The sequence below is a fragment of the Stenella coeruleoalba genome (genome assembly GCF_951394435.1).
Source record: "Stenella coeruleoalba genome assembly, chromosome: 12".
NCBI classification, from domain to species: domain Eukaryota; kingdom Metazoa; phylum Chordata; class Mammalia; order Artiodactyla; family Delphinidae; genus Stenella; species Stenella coeruleoalba.
The window spans coordinates 47,479,854-47,500,578 of NC_137158.1; the positions used below are offsets into that span (position 1 = coordinate 47,479,854).

The 20,725-nt window shown below is 34.4% G+C and overlaps 1 protein-coding gene across 1 annotated transcript in view; it reads left to right on the forward strand.

Annotated features, from left to right (window-relative positions):
• Positions 1 to 20,725, forward strand: part of RFX6 (regulatory factor X6) — a gene marked incomplete at its 5' end in the record, with an annotated part of 55,794 nt that overhangs the window by 17,151 nt on the left and 17,918 nt on the right. The window contains 3 exons of the mRNA XM_079938647.1: positions 62 to 139; positions 1,478 to 1,505; positions 18,640 to 18,747. Of these exons, the coding sequence (XP_079794773.1) occupies positions 62 to 139; positions 1,478 to 1,505; positions 18,640 to 18,747 (214 nt within the window). The remainder of the gene's footprint in view (positions 1 to 61; positions 140 to 1,477; positions 1,506 to 18,639; positions 18,748 to 20,725) is intronic.

Genomic DNA, 20,725 nt, shown 5'->3' on the forward strand with positions numbered 1-20,725 from the left:
TCTCTTTTTTCCCCTTCAAAAAACTACATTAACGCAGAGCTGGTTCCTGTTCTTGCTCTAGGTATCATTATTATGGGATTGGCATAAAAGAGAGCAGTGCGTATTACCACTCCGTTTATTCTGGAAAAGGCCTGACAAGGTAGAGTTCGACTATCTTCAAGATAAGTTCTGTATGTCTTTAAATATGTATAATATTTATTGAATAAAATGACTTACTAATTTTGCTTATTGAGATATTTTCCTTTAAGCATCAAACCTTAATTTTAACTTTGTATGGACATTTACAATGACTGGGCAATTAATATACTTTGCAATCATTAATAAGAAATTAATGGTGAACCAGGGATCCCAGAGAGATGTAAAAGAGAAATCAGGGAAGCAAAATTGCTTTCAAATTAGTATTTACTTATAAGGCTGAATCTGTTTTCAAGCTAGATTCAACAAAATAAAGGCAGAAAATTTAATTTTTTTTTCTAAGAGATAACCTATTTTAAGGATCTATGTGCTTGGCCAGTATCTTACAAAGATGAAAAGTTTATTATAATCATCTCTAATCACATATATTTTGATATACCAGCTTACCTTAGTAAGATAAAGCTACTGACCTAAGCTACTGAGTCTCTGTGAAAGAAAAAACACAAATGAATATAAAGAACCTATAGCTTGGGCTTCCCTGGTGGCGCAGTGGTTGAGAGTCCGCCTGCCAACGCAGGGGACACGGGTTCGTGCCCCGGTCCGGGAAGATCCTACATGCCGCGGAGCAGCTGGGCCTGTGAGCCATGGCCACTGAGCCTGCGCGTCCGGAGACTGTGCTCCGCAACGGGAGAGGCCACAAACAGTGAGAGGCCCGCGTACCGCAAAAAAAAAAAAAAAAAAAGAACATATTGCTCTAATCTGTCATCAACTATCAGGCAGAGGTTATTAACAAGTAAGGGGACATCTAATGAAACTAGTGATAATATGCAATTATTATTTTTTAAAATACTGGAGCTCCAAATGATTAAATCTGCATCTGAGATTGCTTTATGGCACGATTCCCCAAGAACTGCTCTCAAAAGAATGAATTCGTTTTAAAAGTAAGGTATCTTGTGGAAAAAAAATAATTTTAGTCACCCGAGTCATACAAAGATGAACTCAGATATTACAAACAATATAACGGCAGCTTACTAACCACTACTCACTGTGAAGTGAAAATACAGGCCAGAATGCACAAATATTTAATATCAAGTGTGCTTTGATTGCCTCAGATCTTTCCTGACTTCCCTAAATATCCTTTATTTAACTTTCCCGTAATAGACTTATTTTGTTAGTAAGTTGAGAAAGATGCTTGAGTCCCTTTGAAAATCAAACAAATTTCTCCAGATTTATTTCACTGATTGTGATATAAAGTTAGTACTTTTGTAGGTCCTCTGCATTTCCTTGATAGATATAACTGTATATGTATTTTTAACTAATGAAAAATGTTCTGATTTTTAAGGTTTTCTGGAAGCAAGCTGAAGAATGAGGTAAGAACTAGTTTCATTTCTATTTTACATCTGTTATGTATTACAAGTTTAACAATAGGAGTTATTCATCCTTATTGGCAAATATAGAAATAAATGTTATTTATTGAGTCCCTTGAATGGCTGAGGACTTTAGACAGAGCTAAGTTAGATTTGGGGCAACTAATGATTCTTTACATGGACCTACTGAACCACCTGCAATTACCCTAGGAGGGGTAATTTTTCAATTACCCTTACCTAATATCAGATACTGAAAAGATTATTTAAAAAAAGACCACTATTGATCCAAGAAATTGTTATTTAAATATAAACAGAAAGCCTACAGCTGAGGATATGGAAAGAATTAATATTTGGCATATACCTATCTAGACAAAACGTTTGATAGTTATCAAGAAACCCAAATGTTATGCTTGATTGTTTCACTGTGTGTGTGTGTGTGTGTGTGTGTGTGTGTGTGTGTGTGTGTGTATTAGTCAGTTTACTGATCTCTTCTGCACTGGGGGTGGAGATGGGGATGGCAGGGGTGGGAGCTAAGGAGAAAGGGTCCACCACGTGCACAGCACACACTTTCTGCCTAGACTACCCTCCTCCTTCTTACTCCCAGCCAAAGAACAGATCAGCAAACTGACTTTATCTAAATGAGTTAAACTACCATTAGGGCCTGCATGGCTAATTAGGCACATGATAAGGCCTTCATTATCCTCAAGTTCACTAATCATTGGAGGAGGTGCCACAGAACTGAGGGCACATGATAATGTGTTGTGTGGTAAATTTGGAGCTGACGTAAATTGTAACTCCATTAGTTTGGTGAAATGATGCAGGCATATTAAGAAATAATATAAAGCCCCCAACCCTCTGAAATGACCAATTTCTTTCCACCAGTGCTTTTAATACAGTTAATGGCTAATTACATAATAAAATCCTCCAGATTGCTCTTTTTATCAATGAAATAATAGCTCTTTATTAGATAAACGGTTGTGAAAGTGCAAAAATATTGACTTAGAAATACACTTCAGTTGACTGAAGTTTATGTCAATAGGGAATTTAAGTCATTTTCTCTCAGGTGTTCTTTCTGCCACTTTGAAGAGACTGGTGGTACCAGCGGTCCATTAGCTGGTACAGCATGCAGATGGCAAGCCTCCCTTTATCGAATAAAAGAAAAATCTCTCTCAAGTCTACTGCTTCCTCCTTAGAAGAGCACAATCAAAACTCAGGTGTAGCTTTTGTTAATAAAGTAAAACTAAAATATTTTGGTTAGGCTATAAAACCTATTTTTCTAAAGCTACCGGAAGCAAAAATAGAGTATCATTATTGTGATGATTATATAAATGAGCACAGTTAAGGGCTTTCTAAAGGCTCAAAAATACTCTAAATACTTTTTTAAAATTATGATAAAATATTTGTTTAACAAAGTTGAAATTTTAAAAAACTGTTTTGTACTTAGAATGACCAGCCATCAGTCTGCTCAGGGTGTGAGACTGTCAGTACAAACCTTCATATCCTTCAGGTCATTTGAACATTAAGAACGGTGAGGTAGGGAAAATGGGTGATAATACTGCCAATTTACAGCTAAGGAAACTGAGGCTGAGATATATTTGTTTTCTTAAAAATTCACAATAAAGTTCTATTTTTTTAACCCATGGTTGAAATGTTAATCAATAAATATGTGGTGATACAGGTATGAGGGGGCAAAATAGTGAATGGTTAGATTTGATCCTTTACAGTGTAGCAGAAAAACCTATCTTGAGCACATAATCATAACTAATTATAAAGGGTGTCTTGAGAGTTAACCTGGTTTAAGTGGTTAAGGACACTTCCTGCAGGAAGTGACATTTAAAGAAAGAACTGAGAATAAGAAGGAGTTTGGAGGAGGAGTAGGGGCCGAGGGAAGAAGAGTCCAGACAGATGGAACCGCATAGATTAGGGTTTCTCAGCCTTGGTACCACTGACATTTTAGGCCAGATAATTCTGTGTAGTGGGAGATGTACTGTGCATTGTAGGATATTTAGCAACATCACAGTGTCTCTGGTTTCCGTCCACTAGAATCCAATAGCCTTCCCTCCCCCTCATTGTGAAAACCAAAAATGTCTCTGCGTTGCCAGATATCAAACACTGGCATATGGGCAGGCAAACAAGAGGAGCATCATGTTAGAGATGTGTGGGTAGTCTGGATAAGAAAATACCTGAATGAGGATAATAGCCCTAGGGATGGAGAGAAGTGACTGCTTTTAGCTAGGAAACACTGGAAGAGAAGCAAGTAGAAAGAATAGAAAGATAAGGGGTTCAGTTTGGAACTTGCCATATTTGATGTGCTTGTAAAACATGCAGTGTAGACTTGAAGTGAGCAGGTGGATATATGCGACTGGACAAGAGGATTTAGGGATTTGGTTTGATGGTGATTGAAGTCAGGGTAATGAATAAAAATGTCTAGGAAAAAATAAATAAATAAGAAGAGAAGACATTACGAGAAAAGTGTTGTGAAAAGTGGGAAAGAAAAAATAGCGTCAGCAAGATAACTGAAGAGAATCCAGAGAGGTACGAGGAAGGAGAATACAGTGGCACAGAAGCCAAGAGATGAGTGCTTCCAACAGGAGGGAATGGTTGCTACTATCAAATGGTGCTAAAAGGTCATCAAGATAAGAACTGGAAAAGATCTATTAAATTAGTTAAGTGGAGATAATTAATGACTGCAGCAAGAACATTATCAGGGGAGAGCCGGGGTTTGGTTTGTGAAACGAATGGGCAGTGGCATTGAACATAGAAAATTTAGTCAAGTCAAGGGTGATAGTTGGAGGAGAGCTTGACATTTAGTTTTTGTTTTTATAAATTTATTTATTTTGGGCTGCATTGGGTCTTTGTTGCTGTGTGAGGGCTTTCTCTAATTGCGGCGAGCAGGGTTTACTCTTCGTTGTGGTGCGCGGGCTTCTCATTGCGGTGGCTTCTCTTGTTGCGGCATGCAGGCTTCAGTAGTTGCAGCATGCAGGCTCAGTAGTTGTGGCTCGTGGGCTCTAGAGCACAGGCTCAGTAGTTGTGGCTCACGGGCTTAGTTGCCCCGCAGCATGCGGGATCTTCCCGTACCCGGGCTCGAACCCCTGTCTCCTGCATTGGCAGACGGATTCTTAACCACTGCGCCACCAGGGAAGCCTGACATTTAGTTTTGAAGGAAGATTAGACTATGATTCTAATGTTGGTAAAACAGATTCAGTAAAGAGTAGAGACCAAAGATACGAAAGCGAGAGGAAAGTTGAGAGTACAGGGTTACTGAAGGCGTGGGCAGGGGAGAGCTTCCGAGTGGAGAAAGTGGCCCTGAAGAGAAGGAACACTTACTCCATTAAAACTGGAAAAAGAAATGGGTTAGTTCAGATGCAAGTGGATTTGTGGCAGGAAATTGAGATAGTTTGGTGGTTTGGGATTTCTCTCTGAGGTATCAGCAGTCAGTTAGGTCATTTTCTGTGAGTGAAATCTTGGTAAGGAGTAGTAGGAGTTTGAAGAACTTAAGTCCCAGCTCTTCTCAGTCAGGATTCCCAGAGAGAATGTAGCCCTAATGCCCCAAGGCATCCATTGTATGTAGGGAATGGGCTGTTGTATGCATCTGGAATGGTACTAGCTAAGTGCCATCCTTGGGAGAACTGAGAAAATGGTCACTCAAATCCTTTTCTAGGGCTTCTCTGGTGGCGCAGTGGTTGAGAGTCCGCCTGCCGGAGCAGGGGACGCGGGTTCGTGCTCCGGTCTGGGAGGATCCCGCAGGCCGCGGAGCAGCTGGGCCTGCGCGTCCGGAGCCTGTGCTCCGCGACGGGAGGGGCCACAGCAGTGAGAGGCCCGCGTACCGGGAAAAAAAAAAATCCTTTTCTACAGGACTTACTTTTCTCACAGATTCCCTATTGAGAGAGGTGGGAACAGTCTCTGTGGAAGACAAGAAAGGTAGAACATTATAAAATGTAAATGGCAGGAACCAGCAGAAATGAAAGATATTTGGGAGTAATCAAAACAGGAGAAGCATACTACCTATCTGAAAAAAAAAATACAGGCATAAAAGAAAATTTTAAATGAAAGGACGTACCACATGTCTGGATAGGAATGCTAGATACTATAAATATGTCAATTCTTCCTTAAATTGATTTAGACATTTAATACTCTATTAAAATTTTGAGTGTGCAGGTTTTTTTGGAAATTAATTTGATCTAGAAGGATATATAGGAAGTAATAGTTGAGAGAAGTATAAACAAGAAGAGTCAAAAGGGACTTGTCTGACAGATATCAAAATACTATGACACTATGATACTGACTCAAATGTAGGTAGAACAAATCTACAGCAGAAATTAGTTACCTGAAAAAGGGCCATAGTGTGTGTAATAATTTACTGTGTGATCAAGGAGACATTACAAGCAATGAAGGAAGAAATATTTTTCAGTGAATTGTCATAAGTCCTTTATGAAGGAAGATAGAGTACCAAATAAATAAATAAAATTCTTCAGGGCATAATGTTAGAAAAATATTTCTATACCTCATACCTTTATCAAGTTCATATAAATTATTAAATACAAAAATAATAATTAGAAGGAAACATGTATCTACCTCATTTCTGGGGGGCGGGGGCCTCAGGGAAAGACTTTCTACCATGAAAACAATTTAAGAAATTTCAAAGGAAAAAAATCAAAATGGAAATTGAAAACTCCTTTAAATCAAAGCATCATATACAAAATCTGAAGTCAGAAGAAAGACAGTAGGAAGATATTATTCCATTGTCACATGCAAATATGACAATGGGATAATATCTTTACTATATGAAGAAATCCTATCAATTTAAAAAAATATGAAGACCTCAATAAATAGTAAAAAAAAGAGATATGAATAGACAATACACATAAGGAAGAAAAGGCCAATAAATGCATGAAAAATGAACTACCAAATAAATTAAAATTTTAAATAATAAGATTATCAAATATTAAGAAATTACTATGAAGCTGGTGAAAGTATGGTGAGATAAGTTCTTTCATACCCTGCTGGTGAAGACAGAACAAACTTTCTGGAAAATAACTGCAAGGTCTCTGTTCAAGTCTTTTAAAGTGTTCATCCTCTTTCTCCCACTAATTTCACTTTTGTATAGGTCACATATAAAGAAATAATAGAAAATGCAGAAAAAATATTATGGACAAAATTGTTATTGACTACAGTGAAAAACTGTGTTCAATCTAAATGACTAATAATAAAAATGATTACATAAAAACTGATAGCTAGTGGGAAGCAGCTGCATAGCCCAGGGAGATCAGCTCGGTGCTTTGTGACCACCTAGGGGGGTGGGATGGGGAGGGTGGGAGGGAGGGAGATGGAAGAGGGAAGAGATATGGGAATATATGTATATGTATAACTGATTCACTTTGTTATAAAGCAGAAACTAACACACCATTGTAAAGCAATTATACTCCAATAAAGACGTTAAACAAAAAACCCCACCAAAAGCTGGTATATCCATACAAGGAAGTATTATTCAGCAATAAAAAGATTACATAATTTATAAGACTTTTATGGGACTGAATATTATATCATTTATTAAAGGGCTCTTTTAATGACATGGAGAAATGTTAATTAGGAAGAAAAACAGGATGCAAAAACAAATATATGTTTATATGGCTTCAAAAATATGTAAAATGTGTAAAATAAAACTGGATGATAGAGGATTAATATCTATAAATACTATGCTATGCAGCCACTAGCCACACTTGGCTGTTAATTACGTAAAATAAAATATTGAGTTTCTCTGCACATTATGTACATTTCAAGTGCTGGCTAGTAAATACTGTATTTGAACAGTGCAGATAATAGAACATTTTAAAAAATAGAACATTTTCATCATTACAGAAATTTCTATCAGATGGCACCGTTTTAGAATATGTGACCAACTTAGTAATAAAAAGATAACCCAATAGAAATGTAGCAAGTATATGAACAGGCAATTCACACAAGATGAAAAAGAATGATTGATAAATAGTGTTGGTGCTCGTGGTGCCCATTCTGACTGACCAGGTTCTATAACATATATTCAATAAATATTTTGAATACTATCCCTGCCAATAAACATATCTAATTTTTAATCAGGGAAATGCAAATTAGAACCTAAAAGTAATTATTTTACCATTACTGGAATAACAGCAATTAAAAAGTATCAAAATATGTGTTTTGAATATTGTTAAGAATGTGGAACAGAGGGACTCTCATGAATGGTAGGAGGGGCAATAACTAGAAAAGTTGAAAGTTCACGCACGTTATGACTGCATTCCTAGAGAAAACTTTACACCGTGCACAAGGAGGCATGTATGAGGATGTTCATTGCAGTACTGTTTATAATTTCAGAATACCAAAAATGAAAGTCTATTATGATATAGTGGGAAAATAAATTTTTATATATTCAATACAGGAAAATACTATACTGCTTTGGAAATGAGTGAATTGTAGCTATAAGAATCAAATTAGGTTCATCTCAAATACCTAAAGTTGTATGAAAAAAGCTCATTGAATGTAGAAAGATACATACTGCATGGTACCAGTTTTAAAGCAATAGTATATGTTATTTAAGAATATTTACATATGAGGTAAATTTTTAAAGGTTTGAATAATAATGATATGAACCAAATCCTGAACATTAATTATTCCTTATGGGGAGGGAAGGGAATAAGATTAGGGAGGGCTACAGAGGCTGTTTTAATATTTCAAATGTCTAATATATTGGGGCTTCCCTGGTGGCACAGTGGTTGAGAGTCTGCCTGCAGATGCAGGGGACACGGATTCGTGCCCTGGTTTGGGAAGATCTCAAGTGCCGCGGAGCGGCTGGGCCCGTGGGCCATGGCCGCTGAGGCTGCGCGTCCAGAGCCTGGCTCCGTGGCGGGAGAGGCCACAACAGTGAGAGGCCCGCACACCGCAAAAAAAAAAAAAAAAAAGTCTAATATATTAATTGGGATGGTAAGTGCATGAGTATTTACTACTTTTTACCTATACCTTTTTTAAAGTTTTAAATAGTTCATAATATAAAAGCAAACAAAATCAACAGCAACAAAAGCAAAACAAAACGTGAAGGAAATTAAGAGTAATTATCAGTCAGTGGTATGAATTTTGATTGTTTTAAATTTTTTATTCATAAATGTAGTGGTTCAGATTTCAAAAATGTCTTAGAGAAAGTCTCAGAATACTTTAATTCCCAGGAATAAAAAAACAAATGAAACCTAGTTTTAATACTTTGTCCTGGTCAAAGGAAGCCTTTCTTTTCCAAGTAGCTCTAGTAATGAAGTTGCCATTATTTCCTAGGGAATAAGTCCCTTGATTTCATACATTTCAACCAGGAAGTTTCCCTGATAGCTTGAGTTTCCTTCTCCTTAACATCAACCATTCATGGCCAGTTTAACAACTTTGTACCAAGATAAATAGCAAATCCTCCCTCCTTGGTATATGCTTTTCAAATATTTGTAGACTGTTATCATGCTCTCTTTTAGTCATCACTTAGCCAAACTGTGCAGCTTAAATCCTTTAATCTTTCCTCATAAATCAGACCCTCTTGTCTTCTAATCATATGTTTCTTTTCTGTAGGTTCCTTCTTGTTTTCTTTTGGAAATAAGATTCTTAATAGTTCAACCAAGAGTAGTGAAGTCATCAGTTGAGAGAAAAAAAAAACAAAACCCAGACCTCCATAGCTGGTCTAAGACCTGGCCCCTCTTTTAGTGTAATTAAAATAGAAAATCTACTAGTGGAATTAAAATGATCATATTCTAATTTTTCCCAGCTTATCAATCTCTCCTTTCTTTTTGTGTTACATGTTCTAGACAGAATATTATTATTTGATTTATACCATGTACGCATTTGTTAACATATCCAAATTTAATTTCTGAATTTTTTCTTTAGGCACTCTTGCCCCCTGTTGATATTCCACACGTGTTGCTAGCTTCTGTTGCACAAAACTATAATTTATCAACATGAGAGCTTTAAATAAGAATTAAAGACATATACTCTGTTCCTTAAGTGTGTTTCCATAGCACTCTAACATTTTTATTGGGTAATGCATTATTTGTAACACATGCATACCCACACACACACACACACACAGAGTTTTTAAAATAAGCATAGGATGAAAACTCACGACCTACCTCATAGCTGAAGAGATAAGTTCTCTGTGTGCCCTCACCCCACTTCCCCCTCCCTACCAGAAATTACTGCGCTCCAGAATTTGGTGTTAATTACTCCTTTGTCTTTCCTTAAAGTTGATCACTTATGAATGTATACCATGAATATTAAACACTGTCGTGATGATTACACAACAATATGAATGTACTTAGTACCACTGAACTATATATTTAAAAATGATTAAAATAGTAAATATTATGTATCATTTATTATTGCCCAGTTTGTTATCACCAATATATTATTTATTATTTAGCCTACATAAAAATGGATTCATTTTTCCCTATGACTTTCTAGTTTCGTTCAACATTAGGTTTTGTAATTCATCAATGTTAATAGGAGTAGTTCTAGTACCTTTTTTGTACTGCTAATATTCCATGGTATGAAAATATCACAGCACATTTATTCATTCCAGTTTGGGAGAATTTTTTCCTTTTTGCCTGAAAAACATTATTACTCGGAATGTTGTCCAGGTGCACATGTGCAGGAGTAGAATTTCGGGTCTTAGGATATACGTACTCATGTTTAACTTTACTAGTTAATATCAAGTTGTTTTCCAAAATGGTTGTATCAGTTTATGTCTCTCCAGCTGTGTGTGAGCATTCCTTTCGCTCCGTATTCTCAGGAACACTTGGCATTGAATGACATTTGAGTTTTTGCCAGTCCAATAGGTGTAAAATGGTATCTGTGGTTTTCACTTGAAAATTGTTTTTGATAACTACATCAAAATTATGAGCTTGAATATCCTTTGGGATTTTTATCAGTCACTTCTATTCTATGAAACGTTTGTTCAGATCACATAATTTTTCTATTTAAAACTTTGGTTCAAATACTATATATTCTGGATACTAATATCCTGTAGGTTATGTGCTGTGAATTACTTCTCTCTGTTGATGGCATGGCTCAACATTCTATAGTATCTTTTGATGAAGATCATTTTAAACCTTATGATTAGCATTTTTGTATCTTTTAAAAAAATCTGTGTATAATCTAGATCATAAAAATATTTTTCTATTTATTCTTTGAACACAAGTCTTTATTTCAACCTGTAATTGATTTTTTGATTGTTTTTATTGTCGCAAAATATAATTAACATAAAATTTACTATCTTAATCATTTTAAGTACACATATAGTTCAGTGGTATTAAGTACATTCATATTATTGTGCAACCATCACCACCACCTATCTCCAGAACTTTTACTCTTGCAAAACTGAAAGGCTATACATATTAAAAAATAACTCCCCATCTCCCTTTCCCCCGGCCCTTGGAAACTAACATTCTATTTTTTGTCTCTATGATTATGACTACTCTAGGTACATCACATATGTGTAATCATACAGTATTTGTATTTCACTTGGCATAATGTCCTCAAGGTTCATCCATGTTGTAGCATATTTCAGAATTTCCTTCTTTTTTAAGCCTGAATGATATTCTATTGTACATATATACAACATTTTGATTATCCATTCATCTCTCAGTGGATATTTGGATTGCTTCCATGGTTTAGCTGTTGTGAATAATGCTGCTATGAACATGGGTGTACAAATATTTCTTTGAGACCCTGCTTTCAATTCTTTGGGAGATACACCCAGAAGAGGAATTACTGCATCATATAGTAATTATATTTTTTATTTTTTGAGGAACCATCATACTGTTTTACACAGCACTATACCATTTTACATTCCCACCAACAGTGTACAAGGGTTCCAGTTTCTCTACCTACTTGCTAATACTTGTTATGTTCTGGTTTTGGTTTTTTGTTTTTTTTTTTAATACTAGCCATCCTAATGGGGATGAAGTGGTATCTCATTTTGATTTTGATTTGATTTTCCCTAATGATTGGTAATGTTGAACATCTTTCATGTGCTTATTGACTACTGGGATATCTTCTTTGGACAAATGTCTATTCAAGTCCTTTGTTCATTTTTGAATCAGGTTGGTTGGTTTTTTGTTAAGTTTTACAAGTTCTCTATATATTCTGAATATTAATCCCTTTTGAGATATTCAGTTTGTGAATTTTTTTCTCATTTCATAAATTGCCTTTTTACTCTGTTGATAGTGTCCTTTGACGCACAAACATTTGTAATTTTTATGAAGTCCAATTTGTCTCATTTTGTTTTTATTGCCTGTGCCTTTGGTATCATATCCAAGAAATCTTTGCCAAGTCCAATGTTGTGAAGATTTTGCCCTGTTTGTTTCTGAGTTTCACATATTAAGTCTTATATCTGGGTCGTTGATCTATTTTGAGTTAATTTTTGTATGTGGTATTAGGTAAAGCTCTCTCTTTATTCTTTTATACATGGATGTTGAGTTTTACCAGCACCATTTGTTGAAAAGACTGTGCTTTCCCCATTGAATATTCTTGGCATCCTTGTCAAAATCTTTCGAGCATTTTTTGCAAGGGTTTATTTCTGAGCTCTCTATCCTAGTCCATTGATCTATATGCCTGTCTTTGTGTCAACACCACAGTTTTGATTGCTGTAGCTTTGTATCAATAGTAAGTTTTGAAATCAGGAAGTGTGACTCCTCCAACTTTGTCCTTTTTCAAGATTGTTTTTACTCCTTGGTGTATCTTGAGATTCCACATTAATTTTAGGATGGATTTTTCTATTTGTGCAAAAAACATCATTGGGATTTTGCATTGAGTCTATATAGATTGCTTTGGGTAGTATTGGCATCTTAACAATAAGTTTTTCCATTTGTGAACACAGGATGTCTTTTCATTTATGTTTTCTTTAATTTCTTTGAGCAATGTTTTGTAGTTTTCATTGTACAAGTCTTTCACCTCCTTGGTTAAGTTAATTTTTATCTATTTTTGATGCTATTGTAAATGGAATTGTTTTCTTACTTTCTTTTTACGATTGTTCATTGTTATATTATAGAAATGCAACTGATTTTTGTGTGTTGACTTTGTATCCTGCTACTTTGCTGAATTCATTTATCAGTTCTCACGGTTTGTGTGTGTGTGTGTATGTGTGTGTGTGTAATCTTTAAAGTTTCCTACATACAAGATCATATCATCTACAAACAGAGATCATTTTACTTCTTCCTTTCCAATTTGGATGTTTGTTTTTTTCTTACCTAATTTTTCTGGCTAGAACTTCTAGTTGAATAGAATTGGTGAAAATGAGCAGCTGTGCCTTATCCTTGTCTTAAAGGAAATGCTTTCAATCTTCCACCATTGAGTAGGATGTTTGCTGTGGGTTTTTAATATGTTGAGGTAGTTTCCTTCTATTCTTAGTTTGTTGAGTGTTTTTATTATGAAAGGGTGTCAAACTCTTTTTTTTTAAGGATGTCCAACTTTGTCAAATGCATCAATTGAGATAATCATGTGTTTAATTTTTCTTCATTCTGTTGATGTGGTGTATTACATTGATCGATTTTTGTGTTCTGAACCATCTCTACATTACAGGAGTAAATCTCACTTGGTCATGTTATATAATCCTTTTAATACCCTGCTGAATTCGGTTTGCTAGTATTTTGCTGAGGATTTTTGTGTCAATGTTCATGAGATATTTTGGTCTGTAGTTTCCTTTTCTTGAAGTGTCTTTGTCTGACTTTGGTATCATGGTAATGCTGCTCTCATAGAATGAATTAAGAAGTGTTCCTTCCTCTTCAATTTTTTGGAAAACTGTAAGAAATATTGGTGTTATTTCTTCTTTATATGTTCGGTACAATTCACCAGTGAGGCCATCAGGTCCAGATCCATTCTTTTTTCAGGAGATTTTTGATTACTGATTCAATTTCCTTACTAGTTGTAGACTGATTCAGATATTCTGTTTCTTTGTGATTCAGTCTTGGTAGGATTTGTGTATCTATGAATTTATCGACTTCATCTAAGTTATCCAATTTGTTGATGTACAATTCTTCATAGTACTCTTTTAAAATCCTTTTATTTCAGTAGACACGGTTATCTTTTATTTTTTGTCTTAGTCATTTGAGTCTTCTCTCTTCTTTTTTAAAGTCAGTCTGCCTATGGGTTTGTCAATTTCAATCTCTTTGAAGAACAAACTTTTGGTTTCATTGATGTTCTTTATTGTTTTTCCACTATTTCATCTATCTCTGCTCAAATTTTATTATTTCCTTCTCTCTACCCATTTGGGTTTAGTGTGTTCTTTTTCAAATTACTTAAGTTGTAAATGTAAGTTGTTGATTTGACATCTTTCTTATTTTTTCCCTTAGTACTACTTTTGCTGCATCCTGTAAGTTTTCTTGTGTCATGTTTCCATTTTCATTCATCTCTAAATATTTTTTAATTGCCTTTATGATTTTTCCTTTGACCTATTGGTTGTTTAAGAGTATGTTTAGTTTTGTCAAATTTGTTAATTTTTCCAGTTTTCCTTCTGTCATCCCACTGTGATCAGAGAAGATACTTTGTATGATCTCTATCTTTTAAAATTTATTGAAATTTAATTTATGGCCAATATACATGGTGTCTCCTGGAAGATGTTATATGTTCACTTGTGAAAAATGTGTATTCTGTTGTTCAGTAGAGTGTTCTGCTTATGTCTATAGATCTAGTTGGTTTATTGTGCTGCTCAAGTCCTCTATTTCCTTACTTATCTTCAGTCTTCTTGTTCTGTGCATAACTGAGGGTGGGGTATCAACATCTCCAACTGTTATTGTAGAACTATCTCTCCCTTTAATACTGTCATTTTTTTCCTTCATATATTTTGATGGTCTGTAATAGGTGTGTAAATATTTATAATTATTATATCTTCTTGATTTATTGAAACTTTTGTTAGTATATAATGTCCTTCTTTATCTTCTATAATATTTTGGGACTTAAAGTCTATTTTATATGATATTAGAGTAGCCCCTCACCACCCCGTTTTCTTTTGGTTTCATTTGCATGGAATAGCTTTTGCCAATGTTTCACTTTCAACCTATTTGTGTCTTTGGATCTAAAGTGAGTCTCTTGTAAACAGCACAAAACTGGATAATTTTTTTTTAAATCTATCTGCCAATGACTTTTTTTTGATTGATTGGAGAATTTAATCCATTTACATTTAAAGTAGTTACTGATAGGGAGTAACTTCCTTCTGTCATTTTGCTATTTGTTTTCTATATGCCTTAGAGCAGTTTTACTCCTCATTTCCTGCATTACTGTTCTTTTTTGTTTAGTTGATTTTTTGTAGTGAGCCATTTTAATTCCCTTCTCATTTGCTTTGCTGTACCTTATATAACTATTTTCTTATTGGTTACCATGGGGATTACATTTAACATCCTAAATTATAACACTGTAATTTGAATTTATACCAGCTTAACTTCAATAATATACAAGACTCTGCTCCTTTACAGCTCTGTCTCTCTTTCAGTTACTGATGTCACAAAATTAGATCTTTACAAATTGTGTGTCCAAAAATATACAATAATAGTTTTTTAAAATAATGCATTAGTCTTTAAATTTTGTAGAAAACAAAATGTGGAGTTACAAACCAAAGTTACAATAATATTAGCTTTTATACTAATAATTGTTTTTAAAAAATGTTTCTTAGATAATGTAGAAAACAGAAAGTAGACTTACAACTGTTGTTACAATAATACTAGTTTTATAATTGCCCATGTATTTTCCTTTACTGAGATCTTTATTTTTTTGTACGACTTCAAGCTACTGTCTAGTGTCCTTTCATTTTAACCCATAGGACTCCCTTCAGCATTTCCTGTAGAACAAGTCTAGTAGTAACAAACTCACTCAGCTTTTATTTATCTGCAAATGTCTTGATTCCTCCTTCACTTCTGAAAAACAGTTTTGTCAAGTATAGGATTTTTGGTTGACAATTTATTTCTCGTAGCAGTTGGAATATGTCATTCTGGAATTCAAAGTTTCTGCTGAGAAATCCACTGATAATCTTATTGAGTATCCCTTGTAGGTGATGAGTTACTTCTTTTGCTTCTTTCAAGATTCTCTCTTTGTCTTTGTCTTTTGAAAATTTGATTATAATGTGTCTTGCTGTACATCTTTTTGAGTTCATCCTAACTGGACCTTATTAAGCTTCTTGGATGTTTATATTCATGTTTTTCATCAAACTTGGGATGTTTTGAGCCATTATTTTTTCAAATAATCTCTCTGCTCCCCCTCCTTTTCCTCTGGGATTCCCACAATGTGTATGTTGGTCTGCTTGTTAATCTCCCATGGGTCCCTTAGATTCGGTTTACTTTTCTTACATTTTTTTCTTTCTGTTTCTCAGATTCAATGATTTCCATTATCCTTTTTTTTAAAATTCTCTGATTCTTTCTTCTGCCTACTCAAATATACCTTTGAATCCCTCTGATAAATTTTTAATTTAAGTTATTGTACTTTTCAGCTCTAGAATTTCTTTTTAGATTTTCTATCCCTTTACTGATATTTCAACTTTATTTTAATATTTGTTATTATTTTATACAGTATCTTTTCATTGTATGTTCTTAATATTTGTTTCTTGATTTTAGAAATTCAGTTGACTTTTTCATTGATTTTGTATTCAGCAACGTTGCTGAAAATCTCTCTTGTTAACTGTAACAATTTTTGTGCAGTTTGCTTTAGTTTTCCATGTAATTAACCAAGTCAGTTGCAAATAATGCTAGTTTTGTTTCTTTCTTTTCAATATTTAATCTTTCATCACTTTCTCTGGTCTTACTGCTCAGGCTATAACTCATACAATGTTGAATAAAAGATAGGACAGTAGGGAACTTTATCTTATTCGTGTTTTTTAAGAGAATGTTTATAGTATTTTACCATTGAGGATGATATTTGCTGTGGGTTTTTAATAAATATTTATTGAATGATTAAAGAGTTTTCCTCTGTTTCTAGCATGGAGGAGGGGAGAAAGAGAGAGGGGGGAGAGGGAGAAAAAGTAGTGAATGGTAGATGGATTTTAAACAAATGCTTTTTCTGCATCCATTGAGATGGTTATGTAATATATAAATTCTCATTTTTTTTCTGTTAATGTGATCAATTTAAACCTAAGGTGGCTATGATCACTCTTATAGATTGCTGGATTTGGTTTGCTAATATTTTGTCTGGTACTGTTTCAAGTATGATATTAAGCAAGATTGGCCTATAATTTTTCTTTCCTTTTCTGTCCTTGTCCAATTCTGGCATAAAAGTTTTTAAATGAATTGGGAAGTGGTTCTTCTTTTTCACTGTATGGAAAAAATCTTTTCTGTTTGAAATGATTTGTTTCCTGAATGTTTGAGAAAATTCATCTGTTAAATCTCCTGGGCCAGTTTTTTCCTTTGTAGAAAGATTTTTGATTACTAATTATATTTGTTTCATGGAAATGAGACTATTCTCATATTCCTAACTTTAATACACCATGTACATTATGTATTGTCATTTTTGGTTTCTATTTCTTTGTCTCTCTTTTCCAATCTCACCAAATTATGCTAAATTAAACATGATATTCCACCCAAGAGAAAAGGTATAAGAAAAAGATGTAAACTTTCCTAAAGTTAGAATTTAGGTGCATTTTTTTAATGTTTATCAAATGTTATTTTCATATTTTGCCATATCACTTCCTTCCAGATTAAATTCTTTATTTTCTTGCATTTTATTATTTTTCCCTATTCATTGACAGTACCATTCTTTGTCAGTACAATGATAATTGATGCTCATAAATGACAACCCAAAGCAATTAAAAATCTTTGAAGCATATCTTGAATTAAGACTGATTTAATTTGTATCAACCATGCTATTATCTCAGTTTATGATATTTATGTAGTAGTTCTTTATTAATTTCTTTAAAATTATTTAATCAGAATAATCCTTTTCTATCCATACTTGAAAATAAAGATTAACAAGGCAAAAACTAAAACCTAACCTGAAAGTAATGAAATTCTACTGCACTTTTAGTATAAAATTTGTGTGAAAGTATATATCAAATCAGTCAATAAGAAATTGGTGTTTAAGGACCCAAAAGTCCCCCCAACTTCTTTCTGATTTATCATGATAATTCCGTAAGAGTCTACAAATGTTGGGAATGATAAGACAGGGTAGGGACCCAATCTACCTATGTAAGTAATAAAGCTTTTGTCTAGTAAACATCTTCAGTATGACAAAGACACACAAAGAAACACAAAAACTCGAGAAGCAAATGTAGGAAAACTATGAGAAAGAATGAAATTTGGTCCTTGCCAGGAACACTTTACTTCCTTTACCATAGTCACAATTTTATTCTTTGCCAAACTTTTTACTAGAATCCAATTTGTTAAAGTTTTGTTTGTGGAGAAGGAACAATCAGTTGTGACCTGGGAGACTGATTCGCTAAGGCTCTGGTTCCGTCATGAATATGCGTTCTCTTTCTGTGTGTGTTTCTTGTAGGTACATTAGCACTGCAGTATTATATGTTACTTATTTGTCATTTTTTCTAATTTTCTGAAAACTGCCAGAGGTATGCTTTCCCCAGAGGATTCAAAAGAAGAACAAATATCTGAATTTGGCAGGGGGAAGAAGATTGAGATGGGAAAATCCAGAGTACTAGTTTGGGACTCCAATTACAATTTTACCATTAACTATCTCTGAGGTTGGATAAATTAATTAACTTATTATCATCTCATTTATTTAATCCATAAATGATTTGGTAATCCATAAGTAAATTTGGCAATTTCTGATCCTTTCATATTAAAATAATTTCAGTAGTCTAAAAATAGATCTTTCAAAACTTATGTCACTAACAAATGTAAACTTGTGAACTAAAATTAAATTTCTAAAAGTTGTGAAAAATGGCAAGTGTCTAAAACTAAAATCCAAAGTATAAGAAAAATATCCAGACTGTGAAACTATTTATGATTTGGCAACAGTAATTCTGCTGAAATGTCTAGTTTATTCAGTTATTTGATCTAATAAACAGTTACCCAAATCTCCTAACTTGTCATGGTTTGCAGGATGAAAAAGAATGAAATTTTGTAAGGTTCTATTTTGTTAGAATTGTATTTTGGAGTCAAACAATTGATAATGATTTATTTCTTTTCATTTTTCTAAATTATAGGGTGGCTTCACTCGTAAATATTCGCTTAGCTCAAAAACTGGAACACTTCTTCCAGAATTCCCCAGTGCTCAACACCTTGTGTACCAAGGATGCATTTCTAAGGACAAGGTATCAATTAAAGATACTTCTCTATTGATTTTCTGATATGTTGGTTCCATATCTCAATTTACGGGGAATCTCATGGCACTCGCAGGAAATAGAAATCTACATAATCAAACATAATTGACTGATTTATAGGAGGGACAAACATTTACTAACATCGATTAAAGACTTTCCAATTAATTATTTACCATCCCCATGATAGTACATAATCAGAAGGTGGTAAAATAAACCTGTAAAGACTAAAGATTATTTTTATTTAAAACTCAGTATCAAGGAAGAAAATACTAGAATGTGTCTATCACATGCAATTTCTTTAATTATAAGCGTTATCTTTTCTATATTTTCTAGTTCTATTTAATTTCAGTAACTGGTCATCAAGCACTTCTTAGGACAGAATTTGTTCCTAGCACTGAGGGGGAAATGCCTAGATGAATGCAAGGACCCCACTCGAAGATTCCAAAGATTCCTCTCCATTGTAAAACTGTGCTCTGTTGCAAAATTTGTTGAAAATTAAGGTAGAAACAGTTTCATAAAATTCAGTTTATAAATAAACTTTCAGTGCTTACGTAGTAAAGTCTAAAGCTAAATCCTCCTCTATTTCTGAACTTCTAGAGTCATTTGCTGGCTATCTGCTGACTAATAGTAGGATCCATTATTAAATCAGGGCATAAAATTTCTACATTCTTCTTTCCATTAACGTTCATTTTTTATTAGCATTTGAGGAAAACATCTTTCATAGTAAGTTTAAGTCGGTTCATATTTTGAGGTGCAAAGATAGAGGAATATGATTAACAATGTCCACCTGTATTACTTTAGTAATGGGCTTTTGTAGAAACTAGAAATAAAAATGACACATTGATAAAAAGGTCTATTGATAGATAAGTAGAGATGCACAGCAACTTCCAGTGTTCATTCTAATGACAGACTTACTCTCCCAGTTAAGAACAGGCAAAATATAGAAGATAATTCTCAGATGCTGATTCAAGTCTCCTGGAGTATGTCCACTTCCTACTATTCTCCTCTCCCATCACATTCCTCAAGGTTATCACATCGTTTTTTTAACCATATAGAAATAATGTGTGATATTATGACTTCAGATTTGAGACACCTCCAGTAGGTGTTAACATGTGGCAATTTGTGGGGGAACTTGTGGAAGTCTGTGGGACCTCGGGGAACACAGTTCTTTGGGGAAGGGTATTGTTGGCTCACCTTTGTGGAGAGGATAGCTTACGTACAAACATATCAAGAAGATGTTTACTGTGTAAATATACCAGGTGAGGAGGGTAGATGGAGACAGTAACAAAGAAAAAAAAGAGAAGTGAAGAATACGTTCCAATAGTTTATTTCAGCTTCTCTGCTAGCTTCCAAGGACTTCCTTACCTGCCAACTTGAAAACTGGTCTGTAGGTCATTTCTCATTCAGTATTCAAGACACTTAAATAACCCCTGGTTTCTAAATTCATTCCCAGTCGTCCCCATCATGAGCTCCAGGGACTAATACTCTTTGTCCCTTGAGGACATCTGGGCCCTGCCTTTTACCTTCTTAGCCAGTAGCCAGGTTCCCCAGGTAAGTTGTCAGTTTAGAAGGATGGGTGGGGCTGAAGCTAAGCACTTTAAGCACCTACTTTCTTGAGGCAGGAAGGATGGAGACTTCCTAGGGATAAGCTGACCCCAGTGCGGGGTGCTGGCTGAAGGTGAGAGGCCTGCTTTCTGCCCCCATCACAGTGTCACTGAGGGCAGTTGCCACCCTTCCCCCACTTGCTCACTGACCTTACTAGAGCTAAGCCTTGCCTCTGCTCCTACTCTCTGTAATGTGGTGTCTATTCTCAGAAAATTGAGCAAAAGTATGTTTATAAAGACTGCAAAGTATGCTACAGTGAAAATTTATTGTCCTAAGACTATGTAAATATTAAATAAAATATCAGTTATAAGATTTAAATTTTTTGATGATTTGTGTATAGGAGAAAAAATTTTGACACAAATAA